General features: G+C 46.3%; 6 protein-coding genes across 6 annotated transcripts; 4 read left to right on the forward strand and 2 right to left on the reverse strand.

Annotated features, from left to right (window-relative positions):
- The first annotated feature begins 3,240 nt into the window (after positions 1-3,240).
- Positions 3,241-5,083, forward strand: P175DRAFT_0180027 (guanine nucleotide-binding protein subunit alpha). The gene is made up of 5 exons (XM_040892522.1): positions 3,241-3,488; positions 3,537-3,721; positions 3,812-3,975; positions 4,030-4,288; positions 4,350-5,083. Exons 1-5 carry the CDS (start codon positions 3,356-3,358, stop codon positions 4,689-4,691), a joined length of 1,083 nt encoding a protein of 360 aa, XP_040752705.1. The 5' UTR covers positions 3,241-3,355; the 3' UTR covers positions 4,692-5,083.
- Positions 5,084-5,565: 482 nt separating this feature from the next.
- On the forward strand, positions 5,566-6,684 carry P175DRAFT_0436318 (mitochondrial 37S ribosomal protein mS38; the record flags this gene model as incomplete). Its single annotated transcript, XM_040893795.1, has 2 exons — positions 5,566-5,923; positions 6,011-6,684. 2 exons carry the CDS (start codon positions 5,566-5,568, stop codon positions 6,682-6,684), a joined length of 1,032 nt encoding a protein of 343 aa, XP_040752706.1.
- A 1,133-nt stretch (positions 6,685-7,817) lies between these two features.
- P175DRAFT_0530808 (H(+)-transporting V0 sector ATPase subunit c) lies at positions 7,818-8,774 on the reverse strand (the record flags this gene model as incomplete). The annotated part of the gene is made up of 6 exons (XM_040899814.1): positions 7,818-7,882; positions 7,944-8,047; positions 8,106-8,262; positions 8,320-8,449; positions 8,615-8,627; positions 8,758-8,774. 6 exons carry the CDS (start codon positions 8,772-8,774, stop codon positions 7,818-7,820), a joined length of 486 nt encoding a protein of 161 aa, XP_040752707.1.
- Positions 8,775-9,115: 341 nt separating this feature from the next.
- Positions 9,116-10,945, reverse strand: P175DRAFT_0515481 (uncharacterized protein). The gene is made up of 2 exons (XM_040898860.1): positions 10,626-10,945; positions 9,116-10,573 (listed from the first exon to the last, which is right to left on the reverse strand). Exons 1-2 carry the CDS (start codon positions 10,797-10,799, stop codon positions 9,173-9,175), a joined length of 1,575 nt encoding a protein of 524 aa, XP_040752708.1. The 5' UTR covers positions 10,800-10,945; the 3' UTR covers positions 9,116-9,172.
- Positions 10,946-12,054: 1,109 nt separating this feature from the next.
- On the forward strand, positions 12,055-12,781 carry P175DRAFT_0476252 (YqaE/Pmp3 family membrane protein; the record flags this gene model as incomplete). Its single annotated transcript, XM_040895270.1, has 2 exons — positions 12,055-12,173; positions 12,394-12,781. Exons 1-2 carry the CDS (start codon positions 12,157-12,159, stop codon positions 12,779-12,781), a joined length of 405 nt encoding a protein of 134 aa, XP_040752709.1. The 5' UTR covers positions 12,055-12,156.
- A 762-nt stretch (positions 12,782-13,543) lies between these two features.
- Positions 13,544-16,136, forward strand: P175DRAFT_0180163 (uncharacterized protein). Its single transcript, XM_040892523.1, has 2 exons — positions 13,544-13,767; positions 13,868-16,136. The coding sequence occupies exon 2, from the start codon at positions 13,880-13,882 to the stop codon at positions 16,010-16,012; it is 2,133 nt and encodes a 710-aa protein (XP_040752710.1). The 5' UTR covers positions 13,544-13,767; positions 13,868-13,879; the 3' UTR covers positions 16,013-16,136.
- Positions 16,137-17,898: the final 1,762 nt, after the last annotated feature.

The raw sequence follows: 17,898 nt of genomic DNA on the forward strand, positions 1-17,898 counted from the left end.
TCGACACCACTCCGGAAGGCGAGGCTCCGTTGAGTATAATCCAACACACTTGACAGTTTGTTGATCTTGAATAATTTTCCACTTGGGTGTTGGCGCCATTCGTATTTGAAGTTTCAATAGGTATGATAGAGTTCCGAGGGAAAGGGACATACATATGTAAACAAAGCAAGCACAGGCTAGGGGAAAATAAAAAAAAAAATAAAAAATAAAAATAAAAACAAAAACCAGGGATCTTCCAGATGCAGTAAATCCAGTGCTTTCTGATTTCACTTGGTTCTAGTCGCGATAGCGTCTCGGGGATTGCTTCAGTGCTTACTGCTTACTCCGCACTATGCATTGGAATAGAAGATAATTTTGCCTTTTCCGGAATGAGGTGGTTAATCATGAGCCGGAATATGCATGACCCACGCAACCAGAATACATATTATTGGCATATGATCTGTCTGGAAAAGGAGGGATCTTATGGGCGCGGGACGGCGTCTCTGCAGACCCCAGAATAACATAACAATGAGGGTCGAACATGGCCCAGGATTGATGGACAATGACGGCTTGGAATTTGGAAATACTACGGAGTACCCCTGCCTTAGTGGACGGACAGTGTATATTGTTCGTCAGAGAGATGAAACCGGAAGGACGGAAATGAGTAGATCCACCTCGTTTCAGCAAGAGCTCCGACTACGGAGTACTATGACTTCCATTCTACTCTGTAGGGGTTTTCCCATCCAATTGCTTTTACATTGGAAAATATGTATCATACAGACTATGAACCTGAACCTTCTCTTTGCGCTAGAAGATTGATAATGCCCAATACACCGGAATAGCACAGGTTTTATCAACGGCAAACACATCACTTGGTACTTTGTCTGATGGGTTAGGAGGTTTGACACATCAGCACAGGAGCATGAGGAGCCCGGAACCCAACCAGCCAATAAATAAGGGCTGAGGAAGAAGAATTGCTCCACAGTCCATTACTCAGAGAGCTCCCAGGAGCCAACCCAAGGTCCCAAGCAGTTTGGATAATGGCCCTCGGTCTTGTTAGCCCAGTCTCCCACCAACAAACGGTGAACATTCTGATTGAACGCTTACCAGGGTATACTCCGTAAGCGAGGTCGAACATCAATGGATTTGGAAACGCGAGGCTTATTTTTAGTAAATCTGGTTGGTAACGTCGGACAAATATTTTTTGAGGTTGAGAGCAGAACAATTATTTATTATCTGTCGAATTTTCGTTGTCGTTCTTATCGGGTAGGTTCTCCGTTCCTTACGAAATCCAAAACGGAGTAGATCTGTACCATGCACCTGCGCAGCCGACGCAGCTCCAACCGAATACCTGTCGATCCGTGCATGGTAATAATGCGTTGAATTTGTGCCTCGTGGCTTTACCGCCCTTGGCGGATAACCTACCTACTCCCTCCGTACACTAGCAACAATTGTGGAAACGGTGTTCAAGAAGGAATTCACATAGCTGGAATTCGGGGGTGGAGACCTCAAGCAGAGGGGATCGCTAAACTGGCTTCTTGCTAGCGGAAGGGAGGGAAAAGAGTCTGGAATCTGAAATATGAAGAGAGTTTATACCTCAGGAAGTACGTAATAGACGGATATCATCGGTATCAGCCTTCAAAGTAAATAAAAAGGGTATCGTGTTGGATGAAATCTGAGCCATTATTGAGCGTACCGGTCAGAGAGCCAGGAATGGAGCCTCCGCCCACGGAATTCATTCTTCGCTTTCCCCCTAGTCCTGTCCTCGAGGTGTCATGAGAAAGAAATCATGACAGTCGTTCTGCTTTTGAGGGTCAATGAAGGGAGGACCAGGTGGATAGAGAGAACAAGGCCGGGCCATTCACAGTGGATGTGGCAGGTCTTTCTAGGACCAAAGCGGTAGGGAATCATCTTGGGGGAATTTCTACCCGTTTAGCTGGCATTCACTAAAAGAGAGCTAAGCAGACTACTACGATTAGTGTGCCATACTATGATATCTCTCTTTCCTTTCCAAGTGTAGTATTATTTGGATTTTGGATTTTTCTTTCCCCCCCCCCCTAATTTATTGATTTTTTTTCCCTCCCCAAATAATAGCAATAATAATGTTATTTTCTTTTCCTGACTTACATACTACTCCGTACCTAGGTACCGTAGTGTCAAGGACCACTTAGAGCTAAAAAAAAATCCACCGCTGAATGTCTACTCCCTAAAAGCACTTAGTTCTCCGTGCCTTGTCTCGACTAAGACAAATGGCCCCTCCTCCGATCGGGGACGCATGAATATAACTAACGAATTGCGCGCGACGCTTCAGCAACCGTCTTTCTCACACCACCTTTATGGAGAGCTGCTGCTTATTGCTGTAGGATTTCGATTCCTTCTAGAACCTATTTTCCCGCCGCCCGTCGCTTCTTTCCTCTTCCTTTTGTTCGCCGCCGTCGTCTGGCAGAGATGCACCTGTCCCAACCGTCATTCTGACTGTCGATTCCTTTTACCTTTGCTTTCCTCCTCCTCATCTCGTCCGCGCGCCTCTTGTTCGAGTAGGACCCTATCGAGAACGCCGGAAGCCTCGTCGAAGGAGCTTGACATACGTCGATTTACATACCATTGGACGTACTGGATCTTTGGACTTCGACCCTCGAGTAATTGATTTCCTCGAACAGCTCCAGGGACTTTGGAACACTTAAAACCGGCGTGTCATCCCCCAACCGACTCCGCCTTCGAATTGCGCTGCGTTGAGGGGTTGTTTTGCCGCCAGAAAATAATCGTGATAGTTCCGACCAGGTTGAGTCTGAGACTGTTGCGCTGAAGTCTTGAACATTGGGCGGATTTTTGGCAAATCCAGACCGGGCGTTTCAAGAGATATTCGAGGAAAAAGAAAGACCTAGCCGTTGGACAGTTTTTCAAATTTGAGTACTAGTAAAGAGAGCTGAAGCACCTTGTTGTCTCTGCTAGCACTTCGTTGGAGAAGGGTCATCCGCAGGGCATTTTAGTTGGCGCTTGAAACTGGGCTGAATTCAACACCACTGGATTTTGCTTTTCTGTGATTTGGTTGGTGATTTTCCTTTGCTCTGATTCCTTCTCGCCCTACCTCCCCAAAAATGACAGCCAAAAAAAAAAGAGAAGAAAGAGACGAAAGATGAACCATTCATGTCTGTCTTGCCAATCAACATTGAGTCATGTCTCAATTGTGAATTTTGGACTGGTTACTCAGCTTTATTCGAGCGTATCCCTGATTCACCCTGAATATTGCTGACATTGGCTTTCTCCTCAAATATCGAGTAAAATTGGCTCTGAATTTTATCGCTAATCAATACTCATAGCTTTCGCTACCGCACTTGATTTGTCGTGGATTACAACCTTGACAACACTGTACAAGATGGGCTGCATGGGTTCCAAGGCCGTTAATACGGCGGATGATAAAGAAGCTGCTCAGCAAAATGCTAGGATAGAAAAGTCCTTGAAAAATGACAAAAAATTCATGGATCGGACAATAAAAATTCTTCTTCTTGGTTTGTTCTCATAAATTGCTGTTGTTTGCCAAATCTGACTCTTTGCAGGTGCTGGTGAATCTGGAAAGTCTACTATTATCAAGCAGATGCGTATTATTCATTCTGGTGGTTTCCCAGAAGATGAGCGCCGCCAGACACGTGCAGTTATCTATTCTAATCTTGTCATTGCGTTCAAAGTCCTGTTGGAAATTATGCGCACAGAGGGCATCGAGTTCGAGCACGAGAACACTAGGGTGAGTTCAAACAAAACATTTGGAATTCTCTCATATACTTTTGAGGGAGGGGGGTTGAGTTACCGTACTGACTTGAATCTGTGCCCGTAGCCTTTGGCGGATATCATCGATAATCTCGAACCCGACGTGGGTAACGATGAGGCATTCTCTGACCTAGAAGTTCGAGACGCTATGAATGAAATGTGGAAGGATATCGGCGTGCAGAAAGCCGTCTCTAGAGGACACGAGTTTGCTCTTCATGATAATCTCCACTAGTAAGCGCCGAACCTCCTTATCTTCGCTGGAAGTCGATGCTAAATCCCTACAAGCTTTTTTGAATCTCTGGACCGTTTGTTCACACCTGGCTGGCTTCCGGACAATCAAGATATGCTGCAGGCTCGCCTTCGAACGACGGGGATCACGGAGACTCTCTTTGAACTTGGTCAGATGAACTTCCGAATGATGGACGTGGGTGGACAGCGATCAGAAAGGAAGAAGTGGATTCATTGTTTTGAGGGCGTCCAGTGCCTGCTCTTCATGGTTGCATTGTCGGGATATGACCAGTGTCTGGTTGAGGATCAAAATGCTGTGAGTAGCCATTATTTGCAACTCTCGAAATGCCCCGATCTAATAGCCTTCTTTTCCACAGAATCAAATGCACGAGGCGATGATGCTCTTTGAGTCTTTGGTAAATGGTGAATGGTTCAAGCGGAAACCTATCATTTTGTTCCTTAACAAGATTGATCTCTTCAAGGGGAAGCTCCAGATTTCACCCATTTCGAAGCATTTCCCCGATTACAATGGCTCAAACATGGATTTTGATGCTGCCACCAGCTACTTCTCTGATCGCTTCCGAGGAATTAACCGCATCCCTGACCGTGAAATCTACATCCACCACACCAATGCCACAGACACAACGCTGTTGAAAGCTACCATGGATTCGGTACAGGATATGATTATCCAAAAGAACCTCCACACTCTGATTTTATAAGTCTCCTTCGATTGAACGATTGGTTTTCATGAGGTTTTCCGCGACCATGAGATTCCCACTTTCTCTACTTCTATGATTTCGTGTTGCATTCAACTGAGCGTTTGATCTCTAACTTCTTTGCATATTCTTTTTTCTTTGATTGGGCCTCTTTTATCTATATATTCTGTTCTTGCATTCACACTCAGTGAGTGAGAGATCTGCTGAATGCGGTTTACTTGCAGCCACGCTCTTTTTGGTTAAAGGCTATACTCCCTGCAGGCTTTTATTTCTTCTGGTTCAGCGATTGGTTCATTTCCTAATAATGTCAGTTGATACCATCAATTTCTGATGTCTGTGTCAGGGTTTTCTGGCATACCTAACGATTTCTTTTATCTTCTCTTGTACTATTCACTCGAACTACCTCTCCTTGTTTACCTTTCCTTCTGCCACTCTTCTTACTTTGCTTCAGAGGCTGCATGCTAGCATTCTTCAGAACTCACTTCACAGACTATGAGATTATACCCGAGGGTAATTATTTTGCCGGAAACTGTGGGAGGCCGACTGGATCAAATCACTCATGAAATTAATTTATTAGTGATTATACCAATTTCATGGAATTATTTCATTATTGTTAGTCTGTATTGTAATTGTTTTCATCTAAATAATTCAATAGGGTTAAGCAACTTTGGAACTCTCTCCTTGTTCAACTGTAGAATTGTATACAAAGAGTACCTAGCTACTTGCCTTGGCTGCCGGACTGTATGCCTGAGGCAAGCACCGGGGACTTACCTAATCCGACTTCCGCATGATCGGCTCAACTTCGATTTCGCCTCATTACGGTCTTTGTTCTCGACAATCACCTTCTCCCACTTGCTGGGACTCTTCCACACTGAAAATGCTGTCATCCTCCTTGCGCAGGGCAGCCTGGGCCCCAATAGTGCCAATTTCTGGCATTTCTCGCGCGTCCGGCCAAGCTCTTGCAGCTTCGTCCACCAATATCATCCGCACCACGCAACATGCCCGTCAACGCCGATACTCCTCGTCATCCTCCAAACCTAGTGATGGCTCGAGGCGAGTTGATGCCTCCTCTCAAACACCAACGAAAGGAGTGAATTCCGGAGAGAAGCGTGAGGGCAAGCCCTCTCGACGAAGGGGAAAAGATGGCAATGGTCGCGGTGGCTCCAAGTCAAGCCCGCCGACAGCTTTTTCCCGGCTCCCCAGTGTTCCCTCAACCCAGCACCTTCAGCCACATGGTGAGTAAAAAAAAAAAAAAAAATGCTAGTTTTGCTTTTGGTCACGGTAACCATTCCCATGAGCTGACCGTCTTCTTTCCGGTGTAGATGTTCATGTTGCGTCTTTTTTTTCCATCCACCGACCTATTTCCGTCTCCACGACCGTCCCTCCGCCCTCAAGCTCGGAAGCCTTCGACTCGATATTCACTTCTAAAAAGTCTTCGAAGGATGACTCTGAAGATGTGATATTCACCCTTTCCTCTGCTGTCCACACCATGGAGAATGCTGCCCATCGCCTTGCTGAAACCGACAACTCTATGAACGTCTTTGAAGTCGAGGGAAACCACTTCGACGGATTTGACATGTCCGACCTGAAAGTTTCCGTTGAGGAACTCACAAAGCGCCTTCGCCCCTTCAACCCTCCCCCGCCCCCTGTTCCCTTCGACGAGTCGAGAGAGGCCGGTGCTGCGGAGTCGGAAAACCTGGATTCTCAGCAAACCGCCAGCTACTCGACTGTCTTGACTATTCACGAGTCCACACACGCTGACGGACACAAGACATACGAAGCTCGGACTATGGAAGCTCCCGGTGCTGATGAAGCCGAGGCTATTATCGATATCCCTCAGAACTCCCAAACTTCTTACGTCGAGCGCGTACGGAACAACGGCTCCATGCACGCGATCAGCACTCGCAGACGGCGCAAGCTGAAGATGAAGAAACATAAATTCAAGAAGCTCCTCCGCAGGACGAGAACCCTAAGACGCAAGCTTGACAAGGCTTGATTTCCCATCTTGCGTCGCTTTTTTATTTTCATTGTGTCTAATTTTTCCTCCCGTACAATTGCTTTTTTTTTTTTCTTATCTAAACTCTCCAATCACCAGGGTATCGTGTTGTGTCGTTGGTCTATTTTTTTTTTTTTATTAGACTTGTATATCATTGAGACCCGATCTTCTGCTTGGGTTTCTTGGTTGTTCGCTCATACGCTCTCATGCTCCTCGTTACTTCCTGTCCTGCTCTTTTGCTTGTTTCTTCAAACATTGCATATCTTCTGCATTGTGCGCTTCATAGACAATATGAAAACATCATTCATATATATGTGCCTAGCTGTATCGTTTTGTCGCCGCTTCGAAATCGTTCCTAGAACCATGGGCTCGGGCAGCGGTGCCACTCGTACCACTTCCATCTAAGTAGATAGTTATGTAAGTAAACCAATAATGTGATACCAGGAAATTCGAAGGGGAGATGGTACCTATGTGTCAAGAGAACGAGAGGATGAGACGGCCTACTCTGTACTCTGTAGTTGGGTAACGTAAACTGGATCACGGGCTTGAACGCGCAAACTGGAGGATTGAGAAGCGGAGAGAAAACCAAACATCTAGAGATTCAATTAAACTTGACTGAGCAAATACGGAAGAATAAATAATAAGAGCAGAATAAAACCAGCAAAAAAAAAAAAAAAAAAAAACAAAAAGGAGAAAAAGAAAACATTTCAGCATTGCAGAGTAATAAAGATCCAGCACCAGGATCAATAGCAACTCCCATAAAGTACAGTTTCGCAAACCATGCAATGTATCTACCAACAAAGTTTCCATCCCCGAGTTCTAGCTAGAGTTCCAGGGGATAGGATTATGAAAATTTCTCGTCCAGGTAAATAGAAATCCAACGTTTCCTCCCCCTATCGCTCCATCCATCCATCCAAAAAAAAATATATTCCACTGCTGGAAGCTTCCAGAAAAACAAGCACGAAAGCTATTCATCCTCGAAAGCCGAGTAGGGAAGGTACTAACTACACCATCATATCAAGTACGTTCAAGTATCCGAGTCCAGGTCTCCAGAGGGTGCCGTATACGAAAGTGAGAATTGAGTTTGTCTCGTATGGCGGTTGTCCGCATCACGAATGGTGATGTGTGCTCGTTTAGCACTTGACGTCGATGCTGGCACGGGAGTTCATAAGAAGAGCCACAATGAGACCGTAAAGACCTGGAGAATAGAAATGCGCGATTAGCAAAGCATTACCACACAGCATTCTATTCGAACTTACCCAAGACTTCAGCGAAAATGAGAATCAGAATCATGCCGACGTAGAGCCTTGGTTGCTGGGCTGTTCCGCGGACACCAGCGTCTCCGACGATACCAATGGCAAAACTATGATTGAAAAATTAGATTGAACCATACAAATCCAGTGGCGTCAAGGGTAACAAACCCAGCTGCCAAACCTGCCAAACCGACAGCCAGACCAGCTCCCAGCTGAATGAACCCTGTGTACAGGGGAAGCTTCTGAGTCAAATCGTTCGCGATCAGAACGGACACGACCAGTCCGTAAATACCAATAATACCCGCCATGACGATGGGAACAATGTCTGCGAGTGACATCAAGTTAGGAAAATCACGAGTAACCTATAGAACTTCCAACATACTCTTAACGATCAGGTCAGGGCGCAGGACGGCCATGCCGCAGACACCGACACCAGCCTTGGCGGTACCATAGGCGGCACCGAAGCAGGTGAAGACGATGGCTGAGGTACAGCCGAGGGCACCGAAGAAAGGCTAAGTATGTGGAAAAAAAATAAAAAATCGTTAGTTGTTAGATCGGGTGTTCTGGGGATAAAGAGATCTGAGTTCGTGCTGCGATGGGGAGAGTCCGAGGTATCGGGAAGATAGCAGCCAGTGCAGTCCTTGGGAACAACGGAACTTCAAGGTTATAAAACTCACCGCATAGACGGGGCTACATCGATACAGAGTTAGTATTTGAGATAGACCAGACATATAGCTAGCACCAAAGACATAGGATAGGGGATTACCACAGAAGCAGTGGTCAAAACACGAGAAAAAGGAGGGCATTGAAGATTACGTACCAGAGTTCAGTGGCCATTTTGATTATTAAACGGGGTTGGAGGAAATAAAAATTCCAGAGGAAACTGTAGAGACAATAGAAAGGGACAGGAATAGGACAGCAGAACTCCCGTTAAGACGATGAAGTGAAGGCTTGACGGTGCAGGATCGGATATGGGAGTCGAAGGCGAACACGCTGGTTGCTTCCGGGAGGCTGACCTCTGTATATCACGTGACTAGGGTCTTGGCGCCATTCGGGCGGACGAAACATCAGAATCTCGGGATAGAATTAGTCGGTAAATATCACAAAGGTATGGGAGTGGTATATTGGGTATGAAAAGTTGCTATGGCTATAATACAAAATATAATATGAATACATGTCTTAATGGCCCGCCGCAAAAGGGCGGAAAGGTTAAGGTATCTGCTTTGGGACTCAATTCACTTTAGCACCAGCTCAACCCGGGATCCAGGAATATCAATCTTAGTGCGAGTTTCTAGGAGAGGTTGGTTGGAGCTAACCCCGACCACGGGCTGGAGATACGTAATGGCTTTCTCTGATAATGCCCCAAAGAAGTTGGGCGCAATCAGGAGGTTTCTTTGTTCACCGGCTTGGCTTGTAGCGGTTTCAGCGTCGGAGACTAGGCCAAAATGGCAGGTGAGTCTTTCTGTTGCAGCTTTCGGAGCTTCAAGACGAGATTCCTGCGTATGGATTGGCTCTGTAGAGGCAAAAAATTGAATGTAATCCCCAGCTCCTGCAGCCTGGGACAATGTTGATAGATCTTCCACTATCGGTCCTTTCTCACAAGATAGGAAAGTCTCTTGGACAGAGATATCGGCATCTGAAGAGAGGATATAGTTGAGGGTGAATAGTTGAGTGCTGCCAGCTTGGTGAAAGCTTGTTTCGGGGTCCAGCGATAGAAGGCCTTGTTTCTTTCCCCACCCACCTCCGCCACTCATGACGCGATGGAGCTTGCCGCCCATTTGGATCGACTTTGCAAGACTGTCTGCCGTATAGCCTGACTTGGCGAAGGCACTATCAGCAGTCGTCTCGACCAAAGCCCAAACCGAAACTCTCCGATCGGCAATCCCGTGCTCAGCGATGTAGCGCGGAAGTTCCTTCTCCAATTCGGCCGAAGCTGGCATCGGATCGCTTGATTGAGCGTCGGTATGTTTTGCTATCTGGCGTAGAATATTCCCCATGCTCGAGATAACTTTTCGTCGCTCACCAATAGGATGCAGAGGAAGCTCGAGCGATTGGCGGATATCTTGTGGATTTACGGTGACCACGCACGTGGAGAGATCTGCCAACTTTTCCAGGGCGAGCCTTTTCAAAGTAGGGTCGTAGACCCAGCGAGTTCCAAATAGTGTGCTCTCCTTTCCATTTACAAATATGGTATTGGCGAGCCGTAGGCCGATCTCGTGGGTTGGCCGATATGTAATTTCGTCGCCAGTGCTTTCAACTTCCTTTCGGAATGAAAAGAGCAAAGTCGGTTCCTCAGCTTCCAGAGCGCGGACTTGACGTGGCGGGGCTACTTTCCCTTGGATGTCCTCTGCCTTCGAAAATAAAATGGCAACGCCATCCGCCTCAGTCACAGTTTTATCACCAGCTGTGAAACCATTGTTGGGCAGGCGGTCGACGATTGCGACGACGGCATGTCGAGGGGTTCGGGAGGTGTGGTCCGAGGGGCTAGAATAAAGCCGATTCATCCATTGCTCGAGGAAATTGTGGCTGGAGTCCACCAGGTGGGCAAATGCAGGGGTAACGAGAAGAACTGGAGTGTATCCATGCTCTGGTTTGAGCTCTGGAATGGGAGAACTAGAAAGAATCTCGTCTGGAGTCTCATGAACGATGAGCAGGTAGCCTGAAAAAGGGGAATGAGCGAAAACTTACGATTTTTTCAGGCGTTGTAGTTAGCCAGGTGCAAGCTAATGAGCGGCCAGCAGTAGCGTCCCCTTGCGAGCTAATCCATCTTCGCAAATGGTTGTGCGTTCGTAAACAGAGAGAAGCTGGATGGCATGCCGCCATTCGCCGAGGAAGCTCTGGTGTCAGAGCCAGCCGCGGCATTGCACGCGGGGCAAATCCAGATGCTAGTAGTATGGAGGGAGTTGATGAATGATTCGCGGGGCGTGGAGACACGAGGAGGTTGGATACATGCAGAGGGAGTTTTTTGCTGGCGTTCAGTTGCCAAGACTCATGACGGAGCACCAACCATTTTGGAGTAGAAAGAGGCTAATCAGCTACCTTAGGAAGTTTTCTTTGTTGCTGGAATTTAGTACTCTACGAAATAAATGGGTTACATCCATATAGAGATTCTAATGACATTCTACAGTAAAAATGCGGTGTTGATTACATCACCCAACTGCTTTGGCCAAGCAAGACCTCAACTCAAGTACAGGTACCTAACTACTACGCTGTCGGCTTGGTACTACTACTTGTCACATTGTATCATTTGAGATATTACGCCATACCAAAGTGTACTCTTCCCCTGAAGCATTAGGCAAGGTTCTCGAAATAAATTGTGTGTAGAATCATGGCTGGGACGGTTGACACTAAATTTAGCCCGGATCGGATGATATCATCCCAGCCTCTGGAAGTCTGGAGATCCCTTGAAAAATCGGCAATGCGGATGAGTTGATACCAAAAATGATAGGGCTGCAGGGATGTGGGCCATAGGTCGCAGGAATCTTCATCAGAAGAAAAGCCTCGGAATGGAGTGGAAGATGATTAGAACCGCGATCATGGTAATTACGAAGCCTCTTACAGAAGACGGAAGACTGCGGCGAAGCAAAAAGTGACTACATAACGCTAGAAGGCCAAGAAAATCGGTTTCAGGCAACCGCATTAATATTATGAAGCATTGGCGCTCAGCTCTTTCAGCATCCATAAGACAACCTAATAATGGGTACGATAATGATCCTACGTCGAAACGACGCAAAAGTCAGCCGATGAGAAAAGTCAAACCGGTCATCATAGAGAGATTTAGCCAATAACTACGGAGTAGTATGACGTATGACCTTTCTAACCTCAAAAACTACCTATTTAGTTACAGGTAGTAATCTAGATTCTACTACTATAACCTACTGGACCCTAACTAGTTACTAGTTAATAAAGTCCAGAGCTCTGACTAGTTAGTTAAGGTCCAATTCAAGGTTACTAACGCCCAAATAGTGATATCGTTGATCTTTTCTCTTTCATCTAGAGGAAAATTGCTAGTATCAACTGAGCCTTTGCCCCCCCGCTCCAGAATCCAAAAGGATTTAAGAACCGCTTCCGCCTTTTTTCCTCTCACCTTCTCCCTGGTATCCTTGATTTTCCTTTCCGTCTCTTACATCTCACACCTCTCACACCTCCCTTTGCCATTTCCCCTCTGCTATCTTGGTCGAATATCTCACAGAAAGCTATTGCTTCAATCTAATTCACAATGCCTTTCACTGCTTCGTAAGTCACCGCTATTCCGCTTATTGTTCCATCATCGCCCCCTTCTTTCTACCCCGATCCTTCGCGTCGCAATTTGCCTAGATTATTCTCTTCTCAGCGTCTGATTGCGCTCCCCCATGTCTACCTTTTGCGCCGAAAAAAAAAAAAACAAAAAAGGAGAAAAAGGAGAAAAAGGTTCAAAAATTTGTGTCTTTCATTGCTAATACGTCATTTTCTGTAGTGATATCTGCAAGCTCATCTTCGCCTTCATCCTTCCTCCTCTAGGTGTTTTCCTTGAGCGAGGATGCGGTGCCGATCTCCTCATTAACATCTGTTTGACAATTCTGGGCTGGCTTCCCGGTATCATCCACGCGATGTACGTGTATTCCTTTGCGCAAATCGCAGCTATCAGGCTTGGCTTACTAACTATACTCCCAACAGCTACATTATATTCAAGCACTAAACCACCTAATAATTGTCGCTGGATCTTCAACCTCTTTCGCTACGTTGCGTTCTATCGTCGCAATCAAGCTCAACAGGTGATTTCTATCTGGTCCGCGTGCTTCCGTGGAGCTCCGGGCGAAAGGGCGAGGCTAGAGCATCCCCGGCGCTTAGCGTGCCACCTCTAATTCGCGCTCCCTCCATATCCTTTATAACGACAGTCGCATGTTGATGACCGATTATTGTCGCCGTTATGCTAGTCGATTATGTCCCAAGTTCGTTTCTTTCTCTTCTGCTTTGGATGATACCAGCTCATGGTACTACTGGGCTTCGCTCTGTTTTATTGTCTGTGATTAGCTTGAAATAATCCATGGAAATGATAATATTACTTTCCGCTTCTTAGTGACGCAATAAATTAATGTATTTTCTTGAGATCAATATTACACCAATCAAAGCTAGCACAGGGGCCATTGGTTTCAATATCCGTATTGAAGACTCAGCGAAACCTAGGTTTCCTGTAGATCCGAAATTTTCTGGTTTCTGTGCACAGCCTCACCTGGATCTCATGCTTCGACCAAAGAACTTTTAAGCATACTTAGATCGTCATATTTACAAGGTGATAGTTCTTCCACATATAATTCTTTCTTGCTCCTCGAAGCGCCCTGACTCCGGGATCAGCTGACCTGAATCCTGATTTCTTCATCTTGCAGCATCGGCGCTAACCACGGCGCCTATCCCAGACAACTCCATTCTTCTCATCCAAAGAGAGGGCCTCCTTCCCCGGGAGTCATTTCTTCATCAAGTATCTGGGTTTGGACCTTGCGTTTCATCGCAGCGCGTACGAGCAAGCTAGATGCGCCCCGTCTCGGATTGTGGTGGTTCTATGGCCCAGTCAGTCGCCGCCAGGCCAGATGGAGTTGAAATTCATTTTCACTCCAATAGTAACGAGATGGCTATAGGCGCCCTAGGTTTAAATAATGATATCGCACTCCCACCTTGTTACCAGACCTTTTCGCTGGCCGTGTCTACTATTACTTGATGCGAGCATATGCCCTTGTCTAAAGTTGGAACCTTCACAAGCTCTACTCTTTTTCTTAATCTCTAACTTTAGGATGGTATACTAAACCTACATATGCCTCAGGGGAAGTAGTTCCTCTGTAGCTCGAAGATAGGGGTATGTAAAATTCGCAATATGCTTGACAATTTACTGTGCCTCATGTTTTGCTCCGTTGTTCTTGAAGTGTTGCAGTTGACTAACTGAGCATCATTAACAGGCTTCCCACAACATGTTACTATACCTTCTGCGATGGACACTTATTGCAGCTTCCTTCATTTTGTCATGTCTCGCAGAAGACGTGCGCCGTACAACCGCTGTGTCGCTGCTCGATCTAATGCCAAAATGCGCCGCAACCTGCATCGAAAACTTCATAATCTCCGAATATCCAAAGAGTTCCTGCTCTAAGGGGTGTGATCTCACTTATTTGTGCACGACGAATACAACGAGCGGGTACACTCTTGGGGAAGGGGCATTGCGGTGTAGTCTCTCCACGTGCAGTATGGAGGTGGCATTGAGTTTCGATACCTACGGAATCTGTGATTCTGTAGCTAGCGCTCTGCCACGCACCCATGCTACAATCGTTGCCACCACCATGTCTCTAGTTAACCCTACTGCTACCACAGCTGCTTCTGCGGCGATAACGACGACTAAGGCACTAACTACAGACTCTGTTCCAATCACAGATCCCAAACCTACGAGTACGCGAACCAAACACACAACCACCACCTCTGTCACAGCATTCCAGACTCCAGTATCTGCCACGGATAGCAACCAGGTCCCTTCCAACACAGACTCCGAGGAGCCAACAGTTTCTGGTACATCTTCAATTTCTTCTCCTAGTGCAACCTTGAGCGAATCTCCAGGTTCCTCACCTTCCAACGGCACCAGCCTTGACCCCGGTGCTGTTATCGGGGTTTCTGTTGCTTCTGGAGTCTCTGGATTCTTCATTATTGGAGTCGTCATATTCTTCTGCTGTAGAAAGATTAGACGTAAGAATCAGCATGAGCGAGATCGAAATTTTTTTGAAATTGGAGGCATTATGTCAGAGCCTCCGGATTTCGATTTTCCACCAAAACGTCCGCCACTAGGACTCCAGCCCTCACCTCGCATACTGAACCCAGATTCCGAGAGTGCGAGGCCTGCGCCTCTGTCTGAAACCGAAAATCACAATTATCAAAACCCAGCCGTCGTTGTTACCGAACCGGATAATGAGTACGGCTACAGCCGCATGACTACGGATAGCACAGATCGTATGGGGTTGAAATCGTCCTCCCATGCTGATTTTGATGTCGCGTCTAGTGAGTCATCTCGAACAGTTTCCGACTTGCTTCCCGACAAGCCTACTTATGAACTATGTCCGCGGCCTTTGCGATGGAGTCAACAGAAGAAGCTGGGACCCTCTAGTGGTGAAACTTTGTTAGAGGATGGTTTCATGGGACCAAGATACTTTCCTAGTTCATCACCCCAGCAATCGAGTTTCTCGGGATTGGCAGGCCAATCATATGGAAACAGTGGGTTCAGTCGACATCTGGTTGCAGGACTTCCAGCGCATCCACGTGCGATGTTGTATGGATTTGGGAGAGGCCGGGTTGGTGATACGCGAGCGATGAATGGGCAAGATTACGGAAAGAAGCCCATCTTCACGAATGCGAAAGAGAAGGTTCAGCCCTCTCCACAAGCCAATGTTTATGAAACTCCTCTACACCAACCCCCCCAGGCCCATCCTTTTAACCAGAGTAATGATTTCGATAGTTATTGGCGGCCCCCTGACGCTGGGCTTGGAGGGTTTGGAGCGGGACCGTCTCGTGTTACGGCACGTCGTTCTTTCCCTGGTCCTAAGGTGAAAAGAAAGTCATTTGGGGGCTCTCTTGGACCCGACTTTGAGACGGTCGACATCAACGATAATACCGAATCCCGTCGAGCGTCCCATCACTCTGGGAATTTTCGAGCACTCACCCCTGTGAGAGAGATCAAGACACCGACCAGTGAACCACGGACATATTTGAGCAAGAACATATCCGGGGACCTTGAACATGCAATATCTCCACCAGAACCACCCTCTGGATTGTTCAATCCAACTAAGGAGATAATTTCAAGGCCCAGGATTGTTCGACGAGATGATATTAAACGTGTGCAAATACGCCGAGGCAAACCCTCCGCCAAAGGGTTTGGCGTCCCCTTTTGCCCCGACAACTACTGGGAGGGGAAGGATACATTCCGGCCAGAATTTCCGGGGAGTTCAAGTACGCACCCCAAAAAAAAAACAGTAATGGGTATGCCCAAGAAAAAACCGTTGCCATTGGAGCAGCGTAACCTATCCCCCTCCCGGAGAGGCTCTGACTTGATACTCCAAGTGGACTGAAAATAATAATGGAACTCTCGAATAGCATGTGTTGGGTGTGAAGCATCGCATATTACTTTCTTTCTCTACCATGTATTATCTACCCCATGATCTATGGATATATACTTTTCTTGCACATTAGCGCTCTTTTTGAGTTCTTCCCTTACTGCGTGCACAATTTCTTGTCTATATACTCCGTATACAATGCACACTTGGGGTTGTTGATGAATTGGCTGTTGCCGTATTAACTTGCAGGCGCCACCACGGAGTCATGTGAGAAGCAATCGATCCGAAATCCCAAATGAATGAATGACTATGCTTAGCCTCTCCACGTACTTCCTCTTTGGAATGTAGAATGCTTTCGTATTACACTCGCACATGAGCTGTAGTAGTAGTAGCAGCAGCAGCAGCAACAGCAGCAACAGGAGTAACCTGACGAGTTCCACCATCTAGGAAGAAAGCATACATCACTGCATGATTCTTGCCCTGAAGCTTGGTACCGAATCCGAATCAACATCCATCCTTACCTACCTACTGATGTAATCGGATACGGTGAATTGACTGACCAGCCGGTGAAGAAAGTTATTTCTACATCCGCATAACCACCCCGTCAGAGTAGTCAAGGAAGACCTCGTAGGCAGATAATAGTTAAGCTGAGTCCATATAGGCATTTAGCGAGTCAACTAGTTAACTAGTTAGTTATACAACAGGATTACCCACGTCGAAGAAAATCACTAGACAGTATTAGCATTAGGTAGGCAGTAGTTAGCAGTATAGTTTCTTGCTTCGAACCTTCAAAGTATCTCTCACCTCTGTGGAAAAAGGAACCCCGGCAAAAAAAAAAAAACCCTCTCAAGTACCCCTCAAAAGTGGCACTAACTAACTCCTACTAGTTAGTTACTACCTTAGTACTAGTTCTACTTAGCTTGGTGAGTTAGGTAGGAGGTAACATTTCTAGTCTCGACTTTGCTGTGTTTTAAGTGGACGGTTATGCTGAGGGTAACATATATAAACTTTCCAAGGCGGGTTACATGGATGAGCTGAGGGAAAGAAGAATGGTGTTGTTATTACTCTTAAGTACTAGGTAGTAACTAATAACTAGGTATAACTAGGTATATAGGGCATGGAGTATCAGGCAATGGATATGCAGAGAATTCAGTCTGACGAGATACGGAGATCTGTGCTGTCTATCTAGGTAATTGGGAACTTGGAACAATATTCTTCTCCCTACCAGGTTTATACAGACCTAGATACGACTTAAGGGTACTACTACTTAGTACCTAGTAGTAGTTAGTAGTAGTAGACATCAAGAGTATGTTTACTAGTAAGAAATGCAACAATACACTTCACATGCACAACGCCCTGGTGGACAGAGTAGGTACTCTGTAAACATAGCTGACAGGACTAGTACATTCTCAGTGCTTCTTCCAAACAATCATAGCAGTAATAATATAGCCAAGGACTCTTAATGGCGAGGCCTGCATGCATGATGATCCGTATGCGGTATTTGATAGGGAGCTGGAAAGTGGTTTGGCCCAATCAAGGAAGTGTTTCTGGGGGTTGTTCCTATTCTATTTCGTGCTGAGGGTCTCCTTGCATTGAATCTGATCCAGAGAAATTGTACACGTTCTTCTTAATTCTATTGCCCTCTTAGTAGTACCTTAGTAGAACCAAGAAGCTGTATGTAACTTGACACCCTCAAACGGTGGCTGCGATTCATGTAATGGTACGGTAAGCTCTGTACCGTCGCCTGATAAGATGATAGGGTAATTTGGGCTGGGACAATCCACTACTAATGATGTCAGAAATGATGATCCAACAAGGCTATAATGTCCTGAGTCGACTACCTAGGTATTCATAAAGAACCATGATTTCATCTTCCCTATTAGCCTGTCCCTAGGTAGCCT

Source organism: Aspergillus ochraceoroseus (genome assembly GCF_002846915.1).
Source record: "Aspergillus ochraceoroseus IBT 24754 chromosome Unknown P175scaffold_3, whole genome shotgun sequence".
NCBI classification, from domain to species: Eukaryota; Fungi; Ascomycota; class Eurotiomycetes; order Eurotiales; family Aspergillaceae; genus Aspergillus; species Aspergillus ochraceoroseus.